The following is a 25,719-nucleotide window of genomic DNA, read 5'->3' on the forward strand; positions in this document are numbered from 1 at the left end:
ACCATTGCTGTTCAAAACGCCCCACTCACAGCGCTGCAGTGACTGCGTTCAACTTTGCTTGTGTCTGCGAGAGAAATTTTTCTCATCCCTTGTTCTCACAGGCTAAACTCATTTAGTGTTACGTATTCCTGACTCAAATATGTTTTACGATATAAAAAGATTTCCAGTCCCATTTAATGCATAGCCAGTAATGAAAGGTTACTCTATCTCAGCATCATTATGAAATTCAGGATCCACATTTTTACAGCGCAATTCACAGAAAATTCATGTGTTTAACTTCGGGACTAAACTCAATCAACGTCAGTGGAAGTCACCATGGGGCGCAGAGGCGGTGTGCACGTGGCATCAGCTGGGCAGGCTCCTCTCCGCTGCAGCCCCCTGCTCTTCTTGCAGGCCGACCCTGCTTCCACTTCTGCATATTTTCTGCAGACACAAAAACACCCATACCCTGATGCAGCACCATACAAGGAACTTACTGCATCTCAAACCCCTACCACCCTGTCCAACACAATGCAGGGGAACCAGATCCATTTTGTTTCAGTGTTCAAGTCTTTCTTTATGGATTTTTGTAACTGGCACAATACTGTTCTTAGTACAGAAATCCTTTCATTACATTTCAACACCTTCATTTTTATTATGCTGGTGTAAGATCACTTCAGGGGTTGCTTTAGCACTTGCATCAAATTGTGAGGTTCTTCCCCATTAAAACACAAAGAGGACGGGACCAAGAAAGCGTCTAGTCTGCAAAGAGAAAGTCATTGCTCCTCGCCTAAAGGCATGTAGATCAAGCGCAACAGCAAATAAATAGAAATCTGGGAAGATGCTAATTATGAACACATTAAGATTTCAGTTCAAGTGCTTTATGGTATTGGCAGAAAAATTAAGACAAAGGATTAATTTTTTTTTTCCTCCTGTTCATGTAACAGAAAATCCCAAGACCTGGATCATCTACCATAAGTTTTAGGAGCTTACTGGGCTACCTGGTCACTGTAGGTCTGTACATAGTTGATGAGGAAAGGCACTCCAACAGTGGCTATTCACATCAGAGGTAAATCTATATAAAAAGTCTCCCAATTAGGCAATCAGACTTCTTCCATGCCGCCCCATTTGAGATAAGCTGCTTCGTTGTATTTTCTGACCGGGACAAACCAACAAAAAAAAAAAAAAAGCCCTCCTTCATCCCAGAGAAATACAACTCATCTCCACTCATCCTAATAAAAACAAAAACAATTATCAAAATAAAGGGGGGAGGGCGAGGGGGAGAGAGAGAGGGAATAGCAATTAAAGGGTTATGGTTTTAATAACTTTTACCAGACGTGGATAAGAAAAGAGTAAGCCTGAAGAAAAGTATCAAGTCTGCTAATACTACCGTTCTCTCCATCCACCCTCTTTATAGTAGTGTCATAAAATGATAACTAAAGCAAACTACAACAGGTTCTCAACTCCACAGCACTGGCCAGAGGTTTAATCAAAGCTCAAACTGGCTTGAAACCACCACCAAGGGCTGGGGTGCCTTCCTTTATCCTCAGTAAAGAGTCTTCTACCCGAGTTAGTGAAGGTCCAACTGTAATGCTGGACAAAAGTCCCCTCCTTTAGACAACATCACTCTGCCATATTTCTGTTCAGTTAGCTACCAAATAAGCATCAGCCCCCCAGGTGTACCAAAGTGGTATAAAAAAACATCTTTGGACCCCTTCACTACAAAATGCTCTTCATATTGCTTTTGATCTGTCTAGTAAGTGCCAATTGTTTTGGCACCTGAAGAAACAGGGATAGGAGGCATGGGGAGAATAATTTCTGCTTGAAAAAAAAAAAAATTACAGTAGGCAGTCACATAGAAATTTCTCCCTAGAAAGTGCTTTCAAAATTCAGGATTGGGAAGCTTTAGCTGTAGTTAAAGGAAAATCAGTGCTATTTCATGTGTGAGTAACACCAACAGTTCAAACGTATATTTTTTAAATCACTGAAAAGCAGAAACTCCTGACAAAAAATTCAAAGTTGTGAAGCAAGACACCTTTTCTCTCCCTTCTCAGCCATGAATCGTGGTAAGATTTTTTAAATGTCCATTTCCTGTAATTTTTGTAATTTTAGAGTGTAATTATTTATGCATGTTTATGATGCCTTTGAGGTATCATTATAAATATTTTTTAAGCATTTAAACTTAGGAAAATAAAATTAAATTATAGCTTCTCTTAAGGAGAGGCTGTCAGCCCCGTTCTGAATAAACATTCACTTTTAAAAGCAATCTAGAGATTTAGGTCCCCTGAAACCATAGAAATTAGTCTCAAGCTCATAGAAAATAGAGTAAAACAAAATCAAAACACTATTATTGCAAATGAAAGTTAGTTTTCTGTTTTTTGTTTGTTTTGTTTGTTTGTTGTTGTTGGTTTTTTTTTTGTTTTTTTTTTTAATTCAACAGACACCTTTGTATAAAGTCATAAGATTTTCCTTGATGGGCTACTTACAACTTAATTGTATTTACTTATTTTACTTACATACTTAATCAACAATTTGAACAAAGAATCATTAAGGTTAGAAAAGACCTTCAAGATCATCTCTACATATTTTAATTTTACTCAAGATGCATGTAAATCAGAAAGATAAAAAGTTACAGACTTGTAGATTTATATAGCTGAAGTTATATGTAAGAAACATTTTTAAAGATAAAAGCAATCATGAGAAGCTTCTATGACACTGTGAGACCAACGAGAAGACAGCACATTTTCTTTCTGTGATTTTTTCATACAACTTTGGGAACAGCAGAGAAGAAAAAACAACAAACCGGGAAGCATTTTTAGATGTCAGCATTGCTGAAAAATGACATTATGTTCAGGAAAAAAAAAAAAAAAAAAAAAGTGTTTACTATAGGGTGAGAGTACTTATGAGGTTGAAAGAAACATTACACCATGCCCACCCTGAAAAATAATAAGTAAAGAACCTCAAGGTTAAAATAATTAAGTATTGATAGCTCAATTAAGTAAGTAAAAGAAATGGCCAGATTCACAGGTATGTTCCACAATATAACATCATGACAAGAAACCACAGTCCAAAACCTAGAAAATTTTTCACAGTGCAACAGATTGAAATAAATTTCCTGCAGGAACACCCAGAACTGACACATAAATCTAACAGAAGTTGTGAAAACTATACAGTAGAAGGAATCTTCTTCAAAAGAAATGTAACTGAACAGAGCAAAAAGAAATGTAACTGAACAGAGCACTTCTCTTATACCTATACATATCACGAAAAATTGAGGCATTTCTAGCTGTTATATTTTCTCCATATACCAGCTGCTTATGAACCTACCTCAATCATATCAACGGAAATTATAAGACCATATTAGAAAAAAATAAATAACTGCAGCCTTATTTACAACTAGAAATCTAAACTCTAAACTCTATAATCGAAACTTCTAATCTGGTTCTTCTCTTATCTATTATACAACAAACAGATATATAACTGAAGAAACGGAAGAAAGAAAATTAAGCTGCCTAAAAGCCAGAACTTTCTAAACATACAGTAACTGTTCATTAGCACGGGAACAATTCTGTAGTCATTAAGACCCCTTTATCTACATGGTGTGACTCACTCCCTAGCTTGTCGATTTGAAAACCAGAAAGCCACTATGATACTTGCTGCCTAAAACTATAGTCTCCCATAATTTAAATCTTTATGTTGACTTTTAGAATTTTTCTCGCTGTCTGTGAGAAAGAAACGCGTCTCCAGAATGCCATTGCTCCTTGCCTGAGGGTCCTTTAAAGGATGAAGTGAACAACCGAACATGAAAGAGCAACAGTTACAGTAGTGTTCATTTTATAGAGTATTTTTTGTTACCAGTATGTGAAATTATGCCATTCTTTGCCCAAATGACTGGGTCTTAAATACGCCTATCAATTTAACCAGACTATAATCTGCAGTATTACTAGTTTTCTCCAAATACTTGTGCCCACAGATCCCTGTGCAGAACCTCATTTGAGCAAAACTGGCACCTGGCTTTTAATTCACAGCCAGAAACCAGAGTGTTACTCACAGCCGCTTCAACTTTTATATTCAAGAAAACAAAGGTAATGCAAATGACACATTGCCAATATTTTAACAAGAGCTCACTCCAAAATGCTTGTGCTCTTTCCAACAGAGTGTATATGACTTTTCCTGGCAAAGGGACTGTCTCCTGTCTTGCACAAAAGACTGAATTACACGCTCTTACTAGTCTTTCCCCCTCCATCTTTCACACACACACATCATCCCAGGAAGAATTCTGAATTCTTCCAGCTGCACCCAAAGTTTGGGACTGAACTCACTTCCACATTCCTCTTACCAGCACCTCACAGACCTTTTCATAATCTCTCTCTTTACCTAGCAATGCTTACCAGCAATGGCAGTAATATGTCAGAACTGCATGCATTTGGGGCCTGCAGCACACTGCCCCCCCAATGCCTGCTCTTCCAAAATCTCAGTTATTAGTCGGCAGCAGAGGAAACTTGGATGTGACTGGGGCAAGCTGAGCAACTGTACATGATGCATGAACCACTGCTAACGTGGCAGATGTCAGCTTCTGGTCCCCTCCTTTTCCCTCAGTCTGTAGAAGAGAATGATGTTAGAGAACCAGCCAAACTCAAGGCTCACACAGATGTAAGAAAACTTGCTTAAGATGAAGTAGAAAGAAGAGACTCAGTGGCGTGAACCTAGCAAGGCCATACAAGAAGCGAGTAAGACACTGGGAATGCAACATCCTGCTCCCATCTCCTAGCTAACTCACCTGCTTACTGCCAGGCTGCCTCTCCCTACAACGTGACTCAATTATGAAAGCATCCTGGCCACCTCTACAAGGCCTCAAGCTCACAGGAACCCACAGCTTAACGTGGCCTGTAGCTTTTTAATGGTATGCATCTACTTGAGGGTAGGGAACAAAACAAAAAACAGCCAGTGTACAAACACGAAGAGAGAACAGAAATGAAACCCCACACACAAACAAGGCAAAAAAATAGCACAGAGGTAGAAGAAAGAAAGAAAAGGCTTGGCTGACATAAAAGCAAACAGCATCTGCACTAAGGCCCAGCACAAGTACTGAGGCAGCCAGCTGCAAAGGGCCTACGTGAAGAGAGGGCTGTGGGCTACAGAGCTACCTTCACGGCTGCCTAAGAAAGGCAGCCCGCATTCTGGAAACATTACATGACTAGAAATACAGCCAGGGCTGTGGGTGCCCAGCCAGGTGAGACGTTTTCGGAAACAAGATGGTGAGCAACACGTTGAGGCATTTCATATGTATTGATAGATCCACGCTTATAAGCACTGATCAGGTTATCCAGCACGTAGGCACACTAAGAGACGGAATCACCAAAGTAAACCACCACACCACCAAGTACGTGTAAAAGCAGTCCACAACCTCACAGACAAAGCTGTAAGAGCTACTAAAAAGGTCTTAGTCAGATTCAGCATCCATCACGCAGTTTCACGGTGTCTTGACAAACTGTATGCAGTGAAGAAATCAGCTCTGCCCTGTATTTTTTGTCACAACAACTAGATGGCCCAGGTTTTGATAAAGCATATACATGTAAATGCTTTGAGCAGGGTAGAGTAACATAACAACCAGAAAATACTTGTGTTTCAGAGGATTCAAGTATGTAGAAATAAGAGTAGCTATTATAAGATGGATATCATTTGTTATACAATTTTAACTCTATCCTTGAGTAGCATGCTACTGTATTTTGCCACATGTTTCACAGCTCTTAGGTGATTTTTTTTGTACAGTGTTGCACGTCAAGGACAGAGGTGATACTACATTAAACACAACATGGACTGAACATAAGGAGAGTGGTCAATATAACAGGGGAAGCATTGTGCAGGCATATGACTAGGGGTAGATGCAATGGGGGTGGGCAAGCTCACTGGGGCACAGAGATGACAATATAAACACAGTACTAAGTAGTACTGAAGAATTGAGTAGAAGAATGGGAAGAATTGAAAAGATGATGGAAGAGATTAAAAACAGCAGCAGAGGGCAGGGACTGAGGTAAACAAAGAAAAAAATCACAAAATATATCTTGGCTAACAATTATTTTCAGTGCAAATAGGAGAGAGGCACTAGAGACAGAAAAGCTAGCATGAACTTGCAAGAATTTGTTTAGAATCTTTATTTATTTTAGGACTTTTATTTAGGGTAATAAAGCAAAAGCAGAATCACGATCAGTTCATGATCAGTTTGGGGGTTTTGATTCTTCACCCATTAGAATGTAAAATATTCTCCTTAGTATTTTCCTTGAAAACATGCAAAATAGCCTAAACAAAACACTATATACTATATATATATATATATATATATATATATATGTTAGCAGAGAGATTGCTAATATGACCTCCTGTTTTTAGTAGCACCTTATTTCTCAGCAGATCAGCAGTAGAACCAGAGCACCCCAAAATTATTGTTTTTCTTCCCAAGAAACACACACCAAGTTCAGAAGTCTGCAACTCTAATGTTATACCAATGGAAAAACATGTTGTTGAATGCCCTGTATAGCTGCATAACTGTATAGGGGAAGCTTAAATACTGAAAAGCCGTAATGTTAAAAACAATTTGAAGATACCTTTTTGTTTTTCATCCTGAATGTTCATCAGTCCCCTTAGTAACAATCCAAACATGATTTCTGCAACAAGTGTCTGACATAACCACAGCATTAATAAGCATGGAACAGAGACTGCCCCCCCCCCCCCCAAAAAAAAAAAGATATTAAAAAGGAAAAAACAGAAGTAAAAATAAATAAAACAAACATTAAAACTTTCAATTTAGACAAACTTTTATCAATGTAACTTTGTAACTTGTGTCTAGTATAAAATTAGCATAATCTAAACTGTTTATCAAGTTTAGGTAACTTATTGTAATTTATTTATATTTATACTGGTTTGAGGAATTTGTGCTTAATGTAAAAGCATAGTTTTAACAACTCCATACAGCCTTTTATTGCTCAATTTGCAGCCTTTATTAATGCTATGGAGTCAAGAAAGGAAAGAGTCCAAAAAGAAAAAGCAAGGACAAAAAAGACAAAAGAAATATAAATTATAGAGATTGCAGCTTCACATGGACAGTTTTTATAATTTCTTCACCTTATATGACAAATTAGATGGCAACTGCAAATAATAAGCCTGCTTTTTACTGCAGAAGCCATTGATATTTGTGAGTGACCAATTTACCCTTCCTGCAGTGAAAATTATCTTACCAATTAAATAAACAAGCAACTATTATTTCTGTGATATGTGCTGGTAGAAAAATCAGGAAACATATGGTAAAAAAAAGGACTCAAATGGAACTTGAACAAAGAAAATACTGATAAGAAATCAGTAACACTGAAGTCATGAGGGACAGATTTCAACGGGACAGAGCTATGAGCAAACACAACACACAGGGCCAGAAATAAAAAGCACACACTGTCAGAAAAATTAAATGCTGGAAATAGCAAATGATGACAAAAAGAACATTACTGCTTTTTAAATGAATGAAACAGGACACAGCAGGAAGACTCCCGAAGAGACAGTATTTTTGCCAAAGCCAAGTTTGGAAATTATAATAAATTCAATATTCTCTTTAGATTTAAAAATGATACTACATGAAAAAATATATTTTTAAATGCATTTACTTGAACGTTTGAGGCAGTTAAATAAAAGACATGCTCTCTTCCTGACTCTGACCGCCTGCATTCTCAGTTCAGAGGCTGTATATGCAATTTTAGGAACTGACTTAAATAATCTGGTTTGAAAACAGTCAACACACATTTCCACTGAATCACAAATGACAAATATTTTCTCTTATTAAACTCCCCTTTCCATTAAATTGAAGGAACAGTCTATTCTTTAAGAAAGTAACACTTCTTCCTCTGACTTTACAAATATATAGTGCTTCATTACTCTAAATAAATAGTGCAATGGATAGCACGTGGCAGTAAATCTATTAGGCAGTTGAATGCGACTTCCTAAGTGCAATTCAGTAGTTTACTGCAACAGTCGCAAACCAAACACACACATGCTAACAAGCTGAGAGGTGGAATCATCCTACCCAGACCTGATTTGGGCCAACTAGAGAGTTGATAGGGCCATCAAAAAAACTTGAGAGACTGTGCACTGTACAGTGAAGTGGTCATTTTTCCTTTTTTACTGTACCACACTTTTCGTCTACTATGGCAGGCAATACTCTTACTAAAGCAAAATATTAAAGTTTAGAATTTGGGAAAAAAGAATGAGTGTCACTGGATCATAGAACTAAAATTACCTAGAACAGACTAAACAGAATTCAAAACAAAATATATAGTCTTTTCATTTCAGGTAACCTACAGACTGAAAGACATTGCCTTACTTTGCTCTCAACATGCTTTAGCTATTGGTCTGAAACACTTGAGTTTCAGAAATGTTGAAAGGGGGCACCAATAACAGCTTCAGCATCACTGACGTAGTTCTCTAACTCCTATGAAGATTTTTAATACATTAAAAAATCATAAATTTATATTTGATATTAAATGCCCTTGCTTTCAATTACAAAAGCTTATGTTACGTTGAACAAGCCTTAACAAAATTTCCAGCTGTATTGTTCATTTCTTATGACCATTATAGTAAGGAGGACTAAAAAATGTGCTGACCGAAAGAGCTCGCTGTTCTTAAGACAGTGCATGGTCCTATCTTATAGGATAAACCTATAGTACAAATATGATCACACAACAGAGTATGACAGTCATCATTAGTAACAGATGAAAGGTGATCTCAGCTCCTAACACGGAGCTAAGGAAGGGAGCTCAGTGCTTTTGTAAATAGGATTTTGATGGACTGAAACCAAAGGCTGGACTTCTGCACTGCTTAGTATATGACAGCCTTTTATATTTCTTGATGGAAGAAAGGATACTGATGTTATATACTGAAAACTGTTATAGGATTCTTCATCATATATTATTTAAAAAATGCTTTGAAATTATGATTATGAAAGTAACTGGATATATTTCATGTTACCTTATCAGCTCATCTTTCATCCAGAAAACTACTATACACTAAAAAAAGAGAACTTTTCCTATTCCTATTAATATACAGAAAAAAATAGATTCAGAATAATCATATGCAATCTCTTAGGCCTCTCAGCTTTACAGATATGTAACACTTCATTACATCAGTTGTTCCTTAAGTGTTACAAGGAAAGCCAATTAAACATCAAGAGATTATTGCTTGCCACACCAAATGCAATGCTCATTGGAACAGTTGTATTATCCACTAAGTGTTGACTTGGAATTCACTGTGACCAGCATTCTTAGCAAATGACAGCGACTGCTACAAAATACTGATTACTATTAAGAATCAGTAAGTTAATGCATCAATTATCACGGCCATCATTTACCAAGAAATGCCATCCCAGCAAGAGCATGCTGCACAACTGTACATTAACAGCACAGCATTTATTTTGCCCTTAATTACCGCTTCTACACCACTACCAGAGCCCTAGGAAATGTGCCATCACAACAAGAAGTCTTGCACACTACAGTTGGTTTCTGCACAGCTCAGCAATTTCCTCTGCCAACTCCACACTCCTTTATTGCAAAAAACACGGTCCAGGAGATGGTTGCACATACACCGTCCTGCAAGGAATCAGATGGTCACATTGGCAACACCATTGCATGGCTCAGTGAGCGTAGCACAACACTTCTCAGCAGCATGCATGCTATGGTGTGGTCTGCGTAGTTTGTGGGTAATATCAAGAAATGCCTAACCTTTGACTTGGCAGTTAAAAGGGTTACCTGTACTATCCAACACATCTGTGCATGTATTCTTTAACACTACATATATGGCTGAATGGAGAGTGTCTCCCCTAACTGAAATAAATTAATAAATTCGCCACAAATGTATTTTTATCATAGTTTCTAACAGTGTCAACTGCTGGCAAAATCACAGCCAGGTAGGACTGGGAGTCGTTCTTCCAAAAGAGTAAAAAACAATGAAGCTGTTTTGTTTTTATTTTTTTAATCTGAACATTAAATATACAAATGTGAGCACAGAATGCAAACGATATAGTTTCCTCCAAACCTTTCAGAGTCTCACTGTAGCAAAACTGAAGACTGAAAAGTCTGGGCTGGTTAGCCCAGTTTTCATTACAATTCAAATGATTAATCCAGGAAACTCTTGCAACTGTCATTTTATTAACTTCGCTGGGATAAAAATATAGCTGTAAACACAAAAGTAAGAATTTCATGATCTAGTGACTAGGTAGCAAAATAAATCCTTTAAAAACTATCAAATGAAGCTAAAAATAAAATTAGATATAAATTCAAGTTTTAGACTGTGGTCAATTGAGGTCTAGACAAAACCCTATGTTTGTTCACTGCCTAGTCTCCAGTCTGCTCCAAGTTTGAAAAGGTAATTGAACTCAGTCTATAATTACTGGATTAGATACAGATGGGCTCTGTACATTTCAGGGGAGGAAAGAACTGTTTTGATTCATTTTATGATTGCCTGTAAGGTCAAACTTTTCAAAATGTACTTTCATCTGTTAAATGGTTTCTCAAAGTCCCAGGGGGACATCTTCAATAACTGATGTTTTAAGCAATTTGGGTCTATCAGATCCAGTCTTTGAATGTAATATGCCATCCATTTTCTAGAATTATAAATGTGCATGTAGGTTAATTGCTACAACTCTTACATATTTTCAAAACTGAACTTTCTTGAAAAACTGCAAGTTTTACCCAACAACTGTTATGCATAAATACTCATATCTTTATTTCTTTTTAGGGTAAAGAATATCTTTGAAGCAGGAATAAATAACACAAATTAGAAACATCCTTATTCATAATTTCTTCCCATTTGTCAGGAATTTCTGAGAATGATCTCTCAGGACCCAATTCAACGCACAAATATCCCCAACAAATTCAGTTCACTTCTTACAAACCAAGAAGAGAGGCGTTTACCTTACTGAAGAGGCCCAGAAAGCACTTTAGAAGACTTCTCCATTAGTATTATCTTTTTTGAGTCTTCATCCTCACTCACAAAATACAACATGGAACAAACAATAAGCATTAAACTTTCATTCTAAGAATTTTTTTTGAAAAATCTTTTCTCCAATTAAGTTGAGCGTAACTCTGCAACCTATTTCAGTGCAAGCTGGATTTCATCCTACATCTTCCCCTACCTCTCTAAATGTCTCGCTTCATAAAAGCTCAAATGATCTGCAGAGGACATCTAGTCCTGCCCTCAGATAGGGACTCTCAGAGTTACCATAACAAAAGTTTAAAGCAGAAAACACAACACAAAATTAGAAAGCAATATAGTAATTCAGTTCATAGCCCCAGAAGACAGAGGAAACAACTTCACTATTCAAAATGTTGAGTGTTGTAATGCAAAAAAAAAAAATATATATATATCTTCTTGCTTATAAAATTCTAAGCAAAAATATTATTTGTTACAACATAAATTGTGTTTAATAAATAATACTACCTCACTGGGAATATCCTCAGTCAAACGGTTATCTTTGTAGGATCTGACACCTTTGGAGTTCTTCTGTCAGAGTTAGTAGTGTCCCCATTACCAGTCCTTAAATAACACATATGTTAAGGTAATCTGCCTCTGTCACTAAGTGTGCTAATAAAAGAGATTAGGAGCATTGCCAACTAACTCATGTCATTTCCATGGTTAACATTTTATTCACATTATTTCAAAGCTTTCCACATAAGGGACAAATCCTGAGGCCAGACCCAATCCTCACAAAAGCTTCAGCATAAAGATGTTGCATAATATAAGAACAGTTATTAACTTGTCTGCCCTGACAGCAGGTTTTGCCCATCATGCAAAGACTGCAAAATTCTCCCTGAACAACAAAACCTCAACCACTTTATTTAAAGAACTGATACAAATCAGTTTGTTCTAAACACTTCAATTTATAAAAGGCCTACAAATAAATAATTTTTGTAGTAATCACTCTTTTTTAAAAACATCAGTAAAAGCCACTTATAAACAAATCAAGAAGCAGTCTTTGAAGTAAACTTCTGATTCTTGTTAACATCAAAAACAAGCATGCAAATGTACTCAAATGATAAAATCCATGTAATATTTGTATCATCTTCCTTCCCATAACCCTAGTGGATGCTTTTAAATGCTATTTCTTTAAAACTTCTTTAAAATATTAATACTAGAGTTTTATGTATTGCTTAATTCAGTAAAAACAGATTTATATTTTGAGTTGTATAGAAAAGGCTTCTTTCCGTTCATTGTAAGAAAAAATAAAAAGTTTTGCTCAGAAAAAAAAAAAAAAAAGAAAAAAAAAAACTTTCATGCTTTATTTTCCCTACAAAATAAAATTATATCATGGATTTCAAGTGTGTTGTGTGAACCCACAAACCACTCCTAAAACTACTGCAAATTTCAGGACAGGGACAATAAATTGTGAAGCAGTGTATGGTAAAACAGTAAAGTCATAGCCAGACCACAGCACTGTGTGTTCTGTATGCGGTAACACAGAAAAAAATAAACTTATAGAACCATGGAATGGTTTGGGTTGGAAGGGACCTTAAAGATCATCCAGTTCCAACCCCCTGCCGTGGGCAGGGACACCTCCCACCAGACCAGGTTGCTCAAAGCCCCATCCAGCCTGGACTTGAACACCTCCAGGGCTGGTGCATCCACAGCTTCTCTGGGCAACCTGTGCCAGTGCCTCGCCACCCTCTGAGTGAAGAATTTCTTCCTAATATCTTATCTAAGATATCTAAGACCCTCTTTTAGTCTAAAGCCATTCCCCCTTGACCTATTGTAGTGGGTTTACGTGGCAAGGTTTTGGTAGCAGGGAGCCGTAGGGGTGGTTTCTGTGAGAAAGATCTAGAAGCTGCCCCATGTTTGGGAAGGGCCCCATTGTTTTCCAGATGCGAGCCAATAAGCGATGTTGTTTTGCGCCTCTGTGAGAGCATATATAAGACAGGGAAAAAAAACGCTGCACCACACAGCAGCCGGGAGAGTCAAGGGAGTGAGAGAACAGCCTTGCACCAAGGTCAGTGTAGAGGGAGGGGGAGAGGTGCTCCAGGCGCTGGAGCAGAAGTCCCCTGCGGCCTGTGGTGAGGACCATGGTGAAGCAGGATGTCCCCCTGCAGCCCATGGAGTACCACAGTGGAGCAGGGTTCCACGCTGCAGCCCGTGGAGGAGACCACGGTGGAGCAGGTGGCCCTGCACCGACGGAGGCTACCGCCTGTGGAAGACCCCTGCCGGAGCAGATTCTGGGCCGGACCTGTAGCCCGTGGAGAGGAGCCCACGCAGGAGCAGGTGATCTGGCAGGAGCTGCTGCCCGTAGGGGAGCCAGGTTGGAGCTGTTTTCTCCTGAGGGATGGACCCCGTGGTACGGACCCATATCTGGAGCAGTTCTGGAAGAGCTGCTGCCTGTGGGAAGCCCACGCCGGATCAGTTCATCAAGGACTGCATGCCGTGGGTGGGACCCCACAGCACAGGGGACGAGAGTGACCGAGAAGGAGCGGCAGAGAAGAAGTGCTGTAGACTGACCATAACCCCCATTCCCCCGTTCCCCTGCGCCGCTCGGGGGGAGGAGGTGGAAGAGGGTGGATGGGGGCGAAGGTGCTTTTGGTTTGCTTTTTCCTTCGTTTTCTCACTTCTCTCGCTTGTTAGTTGTAGGCAATAAATCTTACTATCTCCTTATGCCGAGTCTGTTTTGCCCGTTACAATAATTATTGCGTGATTTTCTCATCCTTATCTCAATCCTTGAGCCCTTTTCACATATTTTCTCCCCATTCCTCTTTGAGGAGGGGGAGTGAGAGAGCGGCTGTGGTGGAGCTCGGCTGCCCACTCGAGCGGAACCACGACACCTATCACTACACCCCCCGACAAAGAGTCCCTCCCCAGCTTTCTTGTAGCCCCCTTTAGGTACTGGAAGGCTGCTCTAAGGTCTCCCCTGAGCCTTCTCCAGGCTGAACAACCCCAGTTCCTTCAGCCTGTCTTCATGGGAGAGGTGCTACAGCCCCTCGGTCATCTTCGCGGCCCTCCTCTGGAACGTAAGAAGTTATGGTAGACCCCATTTTAGCTGAACAGATTAACTCTTCGATACTGTTTTCCTTCGATTCTTTCCTTTACATTTTGATCGTCTCTTACATGTATTTTTCCCCATATTGTCTGTATGCTCCTTTACTGTATATAAAGTTTTTGAATATGATATAGCAGAGTTCTTGTGAGCATTTCCCATCTACACCACAATGGTAGTGAAATGGTAGTGAACCATAATGAACTAAAAGTCTTAGGAATTGGAACAACATCATTAATACAGATAAAATCTTTTCTTACAACCTAGATGCACTGCCTTTATGATGCATCATTGTGTTTTTAAACAGATCAGAAAATGTACAAAACAAGGAGATACCCAGCTCATACACATGAAATGGGTTGAGACAGGCTACAGCAAGGTAGTACTGTTATATTAAATAGTATCTCACTTTGGATAATGCTTTTTTAATAAAAAAAAAAAGTTAATTTAACTGTCATTGTACATCCATACGTCCTCTGAAATTTGTGAAGAAATCAAGAAAAAACGTCATAAATGAAGTAATTAACTTTGCACTAAGTAACTTCTGTGGTAGATACTTTCATTAAGCACCCTGGCAAGTCTAACACAACTGTTTTATTTTAGAAATACTTTAACACATTGTTTCCTGTAAGTTCATTTATAAATAAAAAAGAAGACAGAACAATCATACATTCACACAGCCTAAGGTCAGACTGATCAGACTCATAGGTCACTGGAGCAGTAGTCTGGGATTTGGGAAACCAGTATCCAATTCTTTGCTTTGGTAAGAAGCAATGTCCCACATGTAAAAAGGAATTCCTGAGCCACCCCGTGTATTAACTCCTGCATTACTCGTTGACTACCATATGTATATTACTATGTGTGCACTTGACTTGGAGCCTTCAAGTGGTGCAAAATCTCCCAAATCAAGGGTCAGCTGAGCCACACCACAAGAACGTACTTTTTCCAGCAGTGTATCTTGGTTTTGGTTTTCTGTACAATCCATAGACAATCAGACTTTTTTTTCCCTCTTGTGATTACATCTCCTAACAAAATAGAAGGAGGAAATTTCTCAACACAGAGTATTTTTCCAGACTTCAGATTATTTTTGTAGCTCTTTGCTGAAAAACACACATATATGTTTTATATATTTATATATTAGTTATATACGTATTAGTTCTGAAAATGTTTAAAACAGATGTGAGCACAAAAATTTGTCATTTTAAGAGCGCTACACTCTCTGCCTTGATTTTGCAATTCCCTCCATATTTCATTAAAAACTTTCATCTTTTAAAAGCTTAAGTATCACTACTTCGGTATTGTCTCCTGTGTGCTTCCTAGGAGCCAAACAAACTACGCCCTACAATAACCATGACCAGAATCAATAAATACCCCACTTACACATATAAGGGTAATATCGGGCCAAAGGATCTTTTCATAGCTGTGATTTATTTTATTTAAACAGAGTTGAATGAACTGTGCTTCAATTTCAGCCTAGATAAAAGAACCCGCTCCTTGTATAATATGGCAGAAACTACAGTATGCATCACACTGTCCAGCTGAAAGCTGGATTGACCCTAAGAAAAATATATACAAAGACAGCTAAAGAAAGGGGAATTTTACATTATTCAAAAATTTGTAGCTGTCACTTGAAAATGGGTATGCAACAAAGTTCTGAACGGAGAATATCCCAAGAACATGCACATCTGTTTAATATTACAAGCTAACTGTCAACATCCTAAGTGAAGTTTTAATTTAATATTTTTTCTTTCTTGATGTTTTACCTTTAGAGAATGCCTCGTGAGAGTATCAGCTTTCTATAAGAAACTGTTAAATATAAAGAAATGTTATTGTAGCATGTTTATAAAATCATAGTTCGAGAACTTTTTATTTTTCTAAAGCCTGACCACAACTTAATTATCTGCAGGACATTCCAAGCTCACAATTGCAAGCTCCAGTTCCCAAGCAATTTTAAACAATATCTACTGTACAGGACACACGGTATTGCAAATACCACAACATGGTAATGTTTCCAAAAGTCGGCATTAGAGCCTTTAGACATGGTTTTTATTTTCAATAAATATTTGTTTCTCCGCTAATCATTAAATCGTTTTCATCACCATTACATGTTTGTCTTTCACATGTCAGTTTGCTATCACCATTTATTTTTAATAGGAGCGAACAAGTTATGAATAATACAGATATCAGATATAGCATGCTTTGTGTTATACATAAAGTGTCACAAGACTAAGCAGTGTGCTCCTCCGCAGCTCTCACAATGTTTTTCTTCTTTTTTCAGGAAAAAGCACAAGTTAAAAGGCTAAACTGGAGTTAAGGGGAGGGGGGGTGGGATGGAAGAGCATTAGTTCAGCCAAAAACTCTTAAAGAAATTACAGCTTTCTTTTCACAAAGAAAAAGGAAAAGCCTGGGAATATGAAATTGTTGCTGCTTTGTGAGAACATCCAAACCACCTGAAAATAGGCAAGAATAAAAAATCCACAATGCAGTTGTGTCTGTACTTTACCCACGTCAATCTGAAAAAAGACAGCAGCTGATACAGCAGTTTCAGAACTCCTCAGAAGACCCCCAAAAGTACACTTCTCCTTACAAACATCCCTGTCTTCCTACTCCTTTAATGAACTCTCCTCTTGCCTGGAGACTGTTTAGGACCCTACATCCAGCAGTGTGGTTATTTCTGGTCTTCTAAAGTAAATATTGCTACCTTTCACCTGTACTAAGCATTTGAGGACTTCATATTTTCACCCAAGGCTTTTCCATTTAAAAAATAATCAGTGAATGACCATATTAAAAATCTGATTAGAATATTGCTCCACATTAGAAGTCTAATCAACCTACATTTTTAACAAGTCACAGAACAAGACCCCTCCTCTTAGTTTCAATCCCGGACCAGCGAAATACTTCAGGATCTCAGCTGTCCTCACAGAACCCCTGAAGCCTATTTCTCACTTCCCATGCCACAGAGACATGGAAAAGTAGGTAACAGTCAGTCCCAGCTTGTACTGCAGAAATTAAATATTCAGTTCAGAATCAGTAAAATTAAGTCCACATTCAAAGCGGTTTAAAAGTCAACCAAAAAAGGAAATACCCGCTGAGAAATGTCAAGCAGGCAATCTATTAATAGTAGAAAAGCAACAATTGAAAGGGACTTGGGTTACATTTAACTATCTGGGTCTTGTTTATTTCTTTCAAATGCTGGACAGTACCTACGGAAGTGGAATAGATTTAACCTTCAGCAGATGCCGTACACCCACCGCTCTCGCTGCTCTCAGCCAAAAAGGAACACACCGAGTCAGAATGGAAGGATAAAGAGAGGCAAGCAGACACCTCAAGGCTGGCACCCTGTCACCAAAAATTGTCACTTTTGGCAGACAAAAAGCTTTGCCACACCACCCTGAAGACAGGAAATATGTTTTCAATAAAGTATTCGTAATTTACGATTCTAAACAGTTATATTAAACTGAAGTATTTCAGACATTAAAGAAAGTTTTTCCCACAAACCGTTGCCAACAGTTCGTATCTCCAATTTTCACCCTTTAATTGCTTTCACGGAAACTATCATACCAGGCTTTAATATCTACCAGCCTGAACAATATTTTCATACATAGTGGTCTGACATTTCAAAGACAGAGCATATAGTTTCAAAGTCTCTTACTGGTAATTTATATCATTTTATCTATGGTGGAACAACAACTAAAACAATGTTATTCCCTCGTTATCAAAAAATCAGAAGGAATTTGACAAAACATGCCCAAATTAGCAAAACCAGAAGAGACTCAGTACAAGTAGTTGAAGGCAATGAATTCATTTTGTTTGAAGTTGCAATCCCTTTAAGCTTTGAAATACCTGTTCCCTAAGAGGGTTTAAACATCCTTTTTTATTATTTCAACAGTATGAAGCATAGCACCCTAAGTCACCTCCCCATTTTATTATTTCAATGTATTTGAGAGCTCAAAGCAATTAGTATCTGTGATGGCTCAGAAATTCAGTTAGCTAATTGTCACAGAGGAGAAAACTGTTTGGCCTGAGTCTAGATTTACTAGAAATTAACAGAAGTAGTACTCTGAGACAAAAGAAATGCCCCTCTCTGTGTAACTTTACAAGCATCCATATTTCTGTCCTCTCATGTTTGACTGTCCCTTCTCTAACCTGTATCAGACTATTTGCTTCTTGCTACGCCTGCTGACTCCCTGCTGCCCTTGTTATCATTCCCTTTTATCACTCCAGCTTCCTGGATCCCACAGACCTGACACCCTGTCCCTGTACCACCATTTTTCTTTAGATGTCATGCAAAAGATAACCTATGTTTGAGAAAGGAAGGGGGCAACACGAGGAAATCCGAGGTTTAACATCCAGTTCCATACGGACAACATACTTCCATTGAGTTTATCCTAATTTTTAGCAAGGCAACAAATCAACAGGTCACAGGAGGTGTCAGTGGACAACCATACCTTGAAGAGAGTTCATAGTGACCAGCTACACCAAATAATTCCTCCAGCAACTGCAAGCCAGGAAAGAACTTCCCACATGCAAGTTGGCCCTGGAAGGAGGGCAGGAGAGGACAAAGATAAGGGGCTCTTTGCCCTCAAAACATGAACTGCAGCACTGGGGTTCTCCTGGACTCCTCATCACCACGTGAGGTCCAGTTAACTGAAACAAAGCTAATGGGCAACTAAGGAAAGCTGTCTCCCAAGCCAGCTTTTAACCCTGCTGTTCAGTCTACATTCAGAAAACAATTCCCATGGAGTTAAGAATGAACTTAAAAGCAAACAAACAAAGGGAGGAGAGGACAACAGACATTTGTACAGACATTTCAGAACTTCCCAAAATATAAGAGTTCAGAACTCCTCCCCAAAGGCTGACCTATATCCTCACCACTGTTACTGATGCAAGTTTTGCTAAAAACAGAAGCATCACATGGGGAACATTAGTGATCTGGCATTTAATCCTTCTGCATAAAATAAGGTCAGCATTTCGTTCCTCTCCAAAAATGTTTAAAAAAAAAAAAATCTTTCTTCTGCTGTTTCCTTAATTTGCTTTTTATGTTTCTAGCCCCATAATTAAAGTGATCAACTTCTTTGCCTTCCACCTCTCAGGCTAAATTTCTTCTCAAACAAGGATGAGAAGTAAAAACAATGAACATTCATAAGAAGAAACTAGCATTAACCATCATTTGCAGGGAAGAAAAGATAAATCTGAAATATTAGAAAGCAGCGTTCTGCATCTTCCCATCTGAAAATGCATAATTTAAGACTTATGTTTTCTGCCTAGCAAATGAGGGAAGAAAACCTGGAGCACAAAACACAGCCCCACCGGTGAACTTTGAGGGGAAAAGTGGCCGCTCGGCACGGCACGAGGGAGACGTCAGAAGGAATTCCGATGACCTCAGCTATGGGCCCAATTTATTAGAACTTACCTCTCATTAAAAGCTAAAAAGTGAACTGAAATATCACTTGCTGTCCAAACTTTGGCACAGTCATTAATTTGCAATAAAGACTGTAATTGGTTATACCGTAAGCAATATATATTTCCCTTGCATCCAAATATCCTCTCACGGGAGTTATTCTTATGTAAGCGTTAGAGCCAAAACGATCATATAAACTAACCTGAGTAAAGCAGGTTAGAAATTTTCAGTCTGCTTTGTGTAAAAAACCCCCAAATTAAGCATATCACCCTAACCATTGCTGGTCATCTCCCTCAGAGCATTGGTTAGGGTCAACCACTGAAGTACATCGGGATAATGCGCTCCATGGCCACGCAGTCTTTGGCTAGCTGGCTGTGTGCTGTCAAGGACTTTAACAGTACCAATCTCAGCTACAGAGGTTTTCAGGATTAGGTCCCATTCAGGTCTATTCTAGACCTGGCAAACACACGTCCCATCCTATAAAAAGCTATATAGCAAGCGGGTTATTTTATTTTAACTGGCATTTCCAAGTGAAAAGGAATATAAGTACTTAACATAAAGAAGTTAACTGGAAGTTGGCAGGTGGTCTTGATAAATCCAATATTGTTGGGTTATTATAAGTGTGTGTATAACTGAGAAAAAAAATCAGAGCAATTAATACTGAAATGTTGGTTTCCCTGGCAAGAGAACAAAGCAGGCCAGATTTTCACTCGAGTCTCCTTTTTCACACGTAAACTGAAATTAAGTAGTGATAAAGTTGGGGTTGTCTGCGTGTTAGTTGCTCTGTCTCAGGCTAGTAGACCCCCCCACCTTTTTTTTTCTCCTCTCTTTTTAGTATTTTGAATATTTCTTGGTTGTTTAAAAACTTAGAAGTAATTCGCTATGCTTTGTGACTACTGACCTGAGGCTGACTCGGAACAGGCAATGCAGTAACTGTCATATTCCAGTGAGAAGCTTGACGCCCAGCACTGGCATTTTGGCACACATTTTACTTTTAGACCAGCATACAATCCCTACTTCTCCCCTCCATACCCCTCTGGAAGTGTCACTACTACAGCAGCTGCAGGTGGCTGAGGCTGAGCACCAAGGCCAGCACACACCCATGGGAGGTCATGGAAAATCCTTCAGACCTCCCAGTCCCTATGCACTTTAACCAGGCACATTACAGAGTTATGGGGTCCTGCACTTTAGTCTTGATCCCTCTTCAAACATTTTGGAATAGCCTGCCAGGGATCAGAAGGTAATTATGTTTAAAACCATTTACTTTTAACTGTGCTGTGTCAATAATTCTGTTGTGCTATTCAAGGTGGTACAACACAGTCAGTTTGGGAGTCCAGCTCCTCGTTTGGGCATTCTCCAATGTTTTTTTAGCCTTAGTTAACGCCATGCAAAGGTTCAGGAACTGTAAACATCGTATACAAGCATGCCTGCTCCTTTCTTTCATCCTACAAGGATGTTCTAAATGCCAGATTGTGCAAAGATGTGCAGCGAGATCCCATGTTTGGGCCCAATGACAAAACATCAGTTCTCCCCCTCTTCTAATAGCGATGTTAGTAACATCAGTAACATCAAAAACCAACAACAGAACTACAAAACAAACTCCAACAACTGGAGCTGATCTGTAGTCAGAACAGTATACTATGAAAGTCAGGCCACCTCATAATTAAAAAGTTTGCTCAAAATTTATATTCAAAGTCATTTGTTCTGGCTTTCACAAGAACTAGTTCTGGAGACAAGTTTTATGTGGGGATTTTTCCTCCTCATTAAATATATGTACAGAGCAACTGAACATACTCTTGATGTGAATGCTGGCCTACCATACCCATTTAAGAGAAAAAAAATCAGTTAATCATCCTATAGAATCCATACACACAAGTTATATGAAGAACAGATGTCGTAGCCTTGTGAATCTGGCATCCTTATGTGTTCAACAGCTTCAAACACAGACATTTGATCATTCTGAAATTTTGCATTTAAAGACTTAGAAACATTTAACCTTTCAAATTTTCCATTCTCAAGGATATGTTTTCAGAATGTCTGGTATTGCTTTTGAAGAATTTGTGCTGTAGCACTTCGGTTTTTGGCTTTTTAGAAACACCTTAAAGAAGATAATCTCCCTAGAACAACAACAACAAAAAGTGATTTATGGTTGTAATCAAGCCTATCATGAAATTCTGTTTGACCATTAATTTTATGTCTGTTAATAGGCCGTATCAGCCGTGATTCCATTTCTGTAACACATATTGAACAGTAATCAGTGATTGAAAGTTCTCATTCCTTCCATATTTTCAAATAACTAGGAAGCATATTTGACAGATCTTCCCAATAGCTCAAAAACTTTCATTGCCATAAAAAACGAAAAGGAAAGGCTTAAGTAGTAAGATTCCCCAAGACTGCTCTAAAATAGAAGTTCAAGTGCCAAACACCTTCCAAAATTGACAGTCATTTAAAATACCCAAAATTACAAGTATAAGGCTACAGTAAAGCTGTGAACAAGTGTTACATAAACTGGGCCTACGCTATATTTGTTCTGGATAATTTGTCATTCAACACTTAATTCAATCCCAATTTTATTTATTTTTTTAAATGTTAATACATCTTGTCCTTACAATTCTTCCATCACTTAGCAAATAGCTCAGCTTGATGCCAAATCTGATACGAAGTCACTGTGTGAGCATGTAAAAGCGTGATTAAAAATCTTTAATATCTCCATATACGGCACTTTAAATAGTTATGTCACAATTAAAGTTTAAGGACAGAAAAATAAAATGTTGCTTTTGTTTTAGTTGGCCCAAAAGCACTAATACACACAATATAAATTCTAACAGTCTTCTATAAATTTCAAGCACTGAAGAGTTCATCACTGTATCATAGTTTTCTTGAAGGAAATCATAGAAGTCAGCTCTTCTCTTCATCCTAGTCAATATGTAATTGGCAAACGGGCAGAGATTCCAACAACACACACTACACACACAGTTTCTGCCATTTTTCATTGCATGTAAAACAATCAAATGCTTGAAAAATGCAGCTGACAGATGAAAAAAATCCTACATACACAAAAAAGCCAGAAATAGGTCAGTGCTGGGGCAAAGAAAACGTTTTTAGAAGTTTGTGGCCGTATCAGTCTTCTTTCATTTAGCAGAGCACTCCTAACTAAACTGATCAGTTTCATCTGAAGTCTAACATCACCAGCAACAGCAGTCTCTACAACTAACATTGCACGATCCTTTGGTCGTGCTGCTGCCACCCTGCACAAAGTCAGGCAAGGCACCCCAACCGTAGCACGGAAGAGTGTGGCTGGGTGCAGACTCAGCAGAAATATTTCATCACTTCTATACCTGCATGTCAAACGGAGGTCTTCAACTACTGCTCAGCCAAATAAGGCACGATGAAAGTACTGCCCAAGTGTAAATTATTCAGGGTCTCCATTGCTATCCTTCCTGTGTATTCTGATCGATATCCTCCAGGGCAAGTTCTAAAGACAACAGTAGCTAACAGCTTGATATGTTTCTTGGGTTAAAAAACGAACAGTACAAAAAACTACAAGGGGAAGAATTCACTGGCTGTGTGTGTCTTTAAAATAGAAATGTATTAAAGAATTAATGCATCTATCAACTATTACAGTTGCAAAGTGAGTTGCATGGTTTTGGCAGAAGCAGCTCAATTTTTAATGGGTATGCAAATTAAAAATTGCTATGACAGTATTTGAAAAGAGGCTGTGACACATGTAATCAAATCAAATTGTATTTAACTGAAGCAAACAACTGAAATCATTTATTTCACTACAAAGCTTACTCTTTCTAGGCACAGTTTCTATGTTTTGTTCACACATTAAATCAGACCTTCTTAAAGAAGGCCTAAAAGAAATGTTATAAAGACTTCTCTGGTCCAGCAGGTGTCTGGCTCTGCTGCCACCAATGTAACTCAGCTACAGGAGCAGAAACAGAACAAGCCTGATCTATTTCACTCCAACTCGTTTATTGACACATTCACAGCATTCATGCTCGTATCTGCTTTGGCAAAGCCTTGCTTTTTTCTCCAAAGCCATTGTTTACGTTAGTACCATAATTAAACCCATTCTCGCCATCAGACTAATAGGTCAGCTCATCCATGGTGGTGGCACTAGCCGATTACTTCACTTGGTACTGATGTAATTAAGCAAGATACTTCCAGACACATCTTTGCGTTTTTTCCTGTTGCCTGGGCAGTGCCCTTAGGAAATTAAGAAATGATGAGGAGCTCAGAGAGAAGACTGGGACCAAAAGAAAATGGTAGCTGTGAGCAGGGGGGAAGAATGAACAAGGTAGGAGGAAAAAGACGTACATGCCAACACAGCACAAGCTGGGCAATGAGAAGAGCATGATTGTGAAATGCTTCGACAAGGTATCCAAACACTGGCTAGTGTTAAACCCTTAGATGATAACAAACTGCTCTCAGCGTCAGTCCAAGTGAGAGTGTTCTAAAGAGTAGATTTAAAATTTGCACCTGTGATGATGCAGTTAAATGCCAACATGATGCCTCATGACAAAAAATCAATTGTCTTGGAATTCCAGGAATTTACACATACAAACTGTGTATGATCATAAAAGTCGCCCTGTTCTCAGGTAAGATTGAAGAAGTCTGATCTAACACCACAGAATTCAGTTAAAAGCAGAAGCTGGGGAACAGGGAGGGTGAGCTGGGGGAAAAAAAAAAAAAAAGCAAACTTTATAGACAAAGATCTTGAATGTAGCTTTACAGATAGGTCTTATCACCGCAGACTGATCCCTAGCACAGAACTCACAGCTGACAAGTCACTTGAATCAACTTTTCATGGACAGTTAATAATTACATGATCAATTAACAGGTACCTCATTTGACACCCTCTGCTTAGGCCTCAAAGCAACCACTGAACTACTGTAGAACAGCTGGTGTCAAGCGTTGCAAAATATATCAACTTTTAAGTGGTTTGTCTAAGAAACTGGAAAAGTGCAATGGAGACAGAAATTTGACATTAATCTTTGTGTTTGAAACTCAACTATTTCTAAGGCAGAAGATGTTAGGTTGAAGGTTACTTGTCACTCTTTTCTCAGTCCTGAACTTGCACATTTTGGTTAGGCTGTGCTCAGAGAGCACGCTCAGCACTCTACTCCCCTTACAAAATACAGTCCAGTGCCTTACTAAAGGTGTTTTTCAAACCCTGCTCTGATCCCAGACTTTCTTCTCCCTCCCTTTCACCCGGTACAGAGGCAGATGTTAGGCAGCAACTTTGCTTTTGCAGCACTGCTGACGGACACTATCACTGCTCCGCCGCTCCTGCGATTTCTCAGCGCTTATCCCAAGCCGTGCGGCGTCCCGGTGCTCTTGTCACCTGCAGCTCACCACCAGCCGACACTTGACAGCCGCACGACGGAGGGCACAAACGCAGGACGACAAAACGGGCGGCCCTGTGCCACCAACACCCGCTGCCGCCTCGGCTCCGGGCGCCGTCTCCTACGTGGCAGCCGCCGCGGGCAGCGCCCCGGGGGGAAGGCGGCGCCGCCCCGGCAGGAAGGGGAGCCCCCGGGGGCGACGGGCGGGCTCCGAGCCCACCGCCGGGCTCGCAGCCCACATCCGTCCGGGGTAGGCGGGCGGTCTGCGGCCACTCGGGGCTCCGAGCCCCGGCTCCCCGGGGAGGGCTGCCCGGACCCGGCTGCTGCTGCCGCTGTCGCCGTCCCCCCTTTTCCTCCGCCCCGCACTCACCACTTCTCGTGCCCGGCCGGTGAAGTCGCTCTTGGAGCGGGCAGCGCCGCGCTTGAGCAGCTCATCCCTGGCGCTGTCCCCGGCCGCCACCCCCAGCGCCTTGTTGCGGGTTTTCACCGTTTTCACGCTGGCCTTAAAGAGCAGGGTGATGTCCACCGCCATGGCGGCCGGTGCCGCCGCGCAGCCTTCCCCGCGCAACGCGGCCCCGCGCCACGCGTTCCGCCGCCCGCCCGCCCCCGGGGCCGGTCCCGAAGCCTGTGAGGGAGCGTGGTGGGGCCGACTGTGGGGCTGGCCGTGGGGCTGGCCGCGGGGCTGGCTGCCGGGACCCTCCGCTGAGCTCGCCGGCCCTGGGAGGTGTTTTACCCCCCGGCCTGGGCCGCCGTGGAGGCCGGGCCGTGTGAGGGAGGCCTCGGCTGCGTGCAGCCGCGGCCAGGGACGGGCTTCGCCGCCCGGCTCCGGCTCTCGGCGTCCTGAGGGGCTCAGCCAGCAGCTCAGGGGGCTCAGCCAGCAGCCTGGGGCTCGACCCACTCTTCCCCAGAATTTGGGGAGCTGCCGTGCTGATCTG

The 25,719-nt window shown here is 40.0% G+C and overlaps 1 protein-coding gene across 1 annotated transcript in view; it reads right to left on the reverse strand.

Annotated features, from left to right (window-relative positions):
• The window catches only part of STX18 (syntaxin 18), a 66,606-nt gene extending 41,197 nt beyond the window's left edge, over window positions 1-25,409 (reverse strand). The window contains exon 1 of the mRNA XM_084285820.1: window positions 25,155-25,409. Within this exon, the coding sequence (XP_084141946.1) occupies window positions 25,155-25,316 (162 nt within the window). The 5' untranslated portion in view covers window positions 25,317-25,409. The remainder of the gene's footprint in view (window positions 1-25,154) is intronic.
• Between the last annotated feature and the right edge of the window lie 310 nt (window positions 25,410-25,719).

The sequence above is a fragment of the Netta rufina genome (genome assembly GCF_964035555.1).
Source record: "Netta rufina genome assembly, chromosome: 4".
Lineage (NCBI taxonomy): Eukaryota > Metazoa > Chordata > Aves > Anseriformes > Anatidae > Netta > Netta rufina.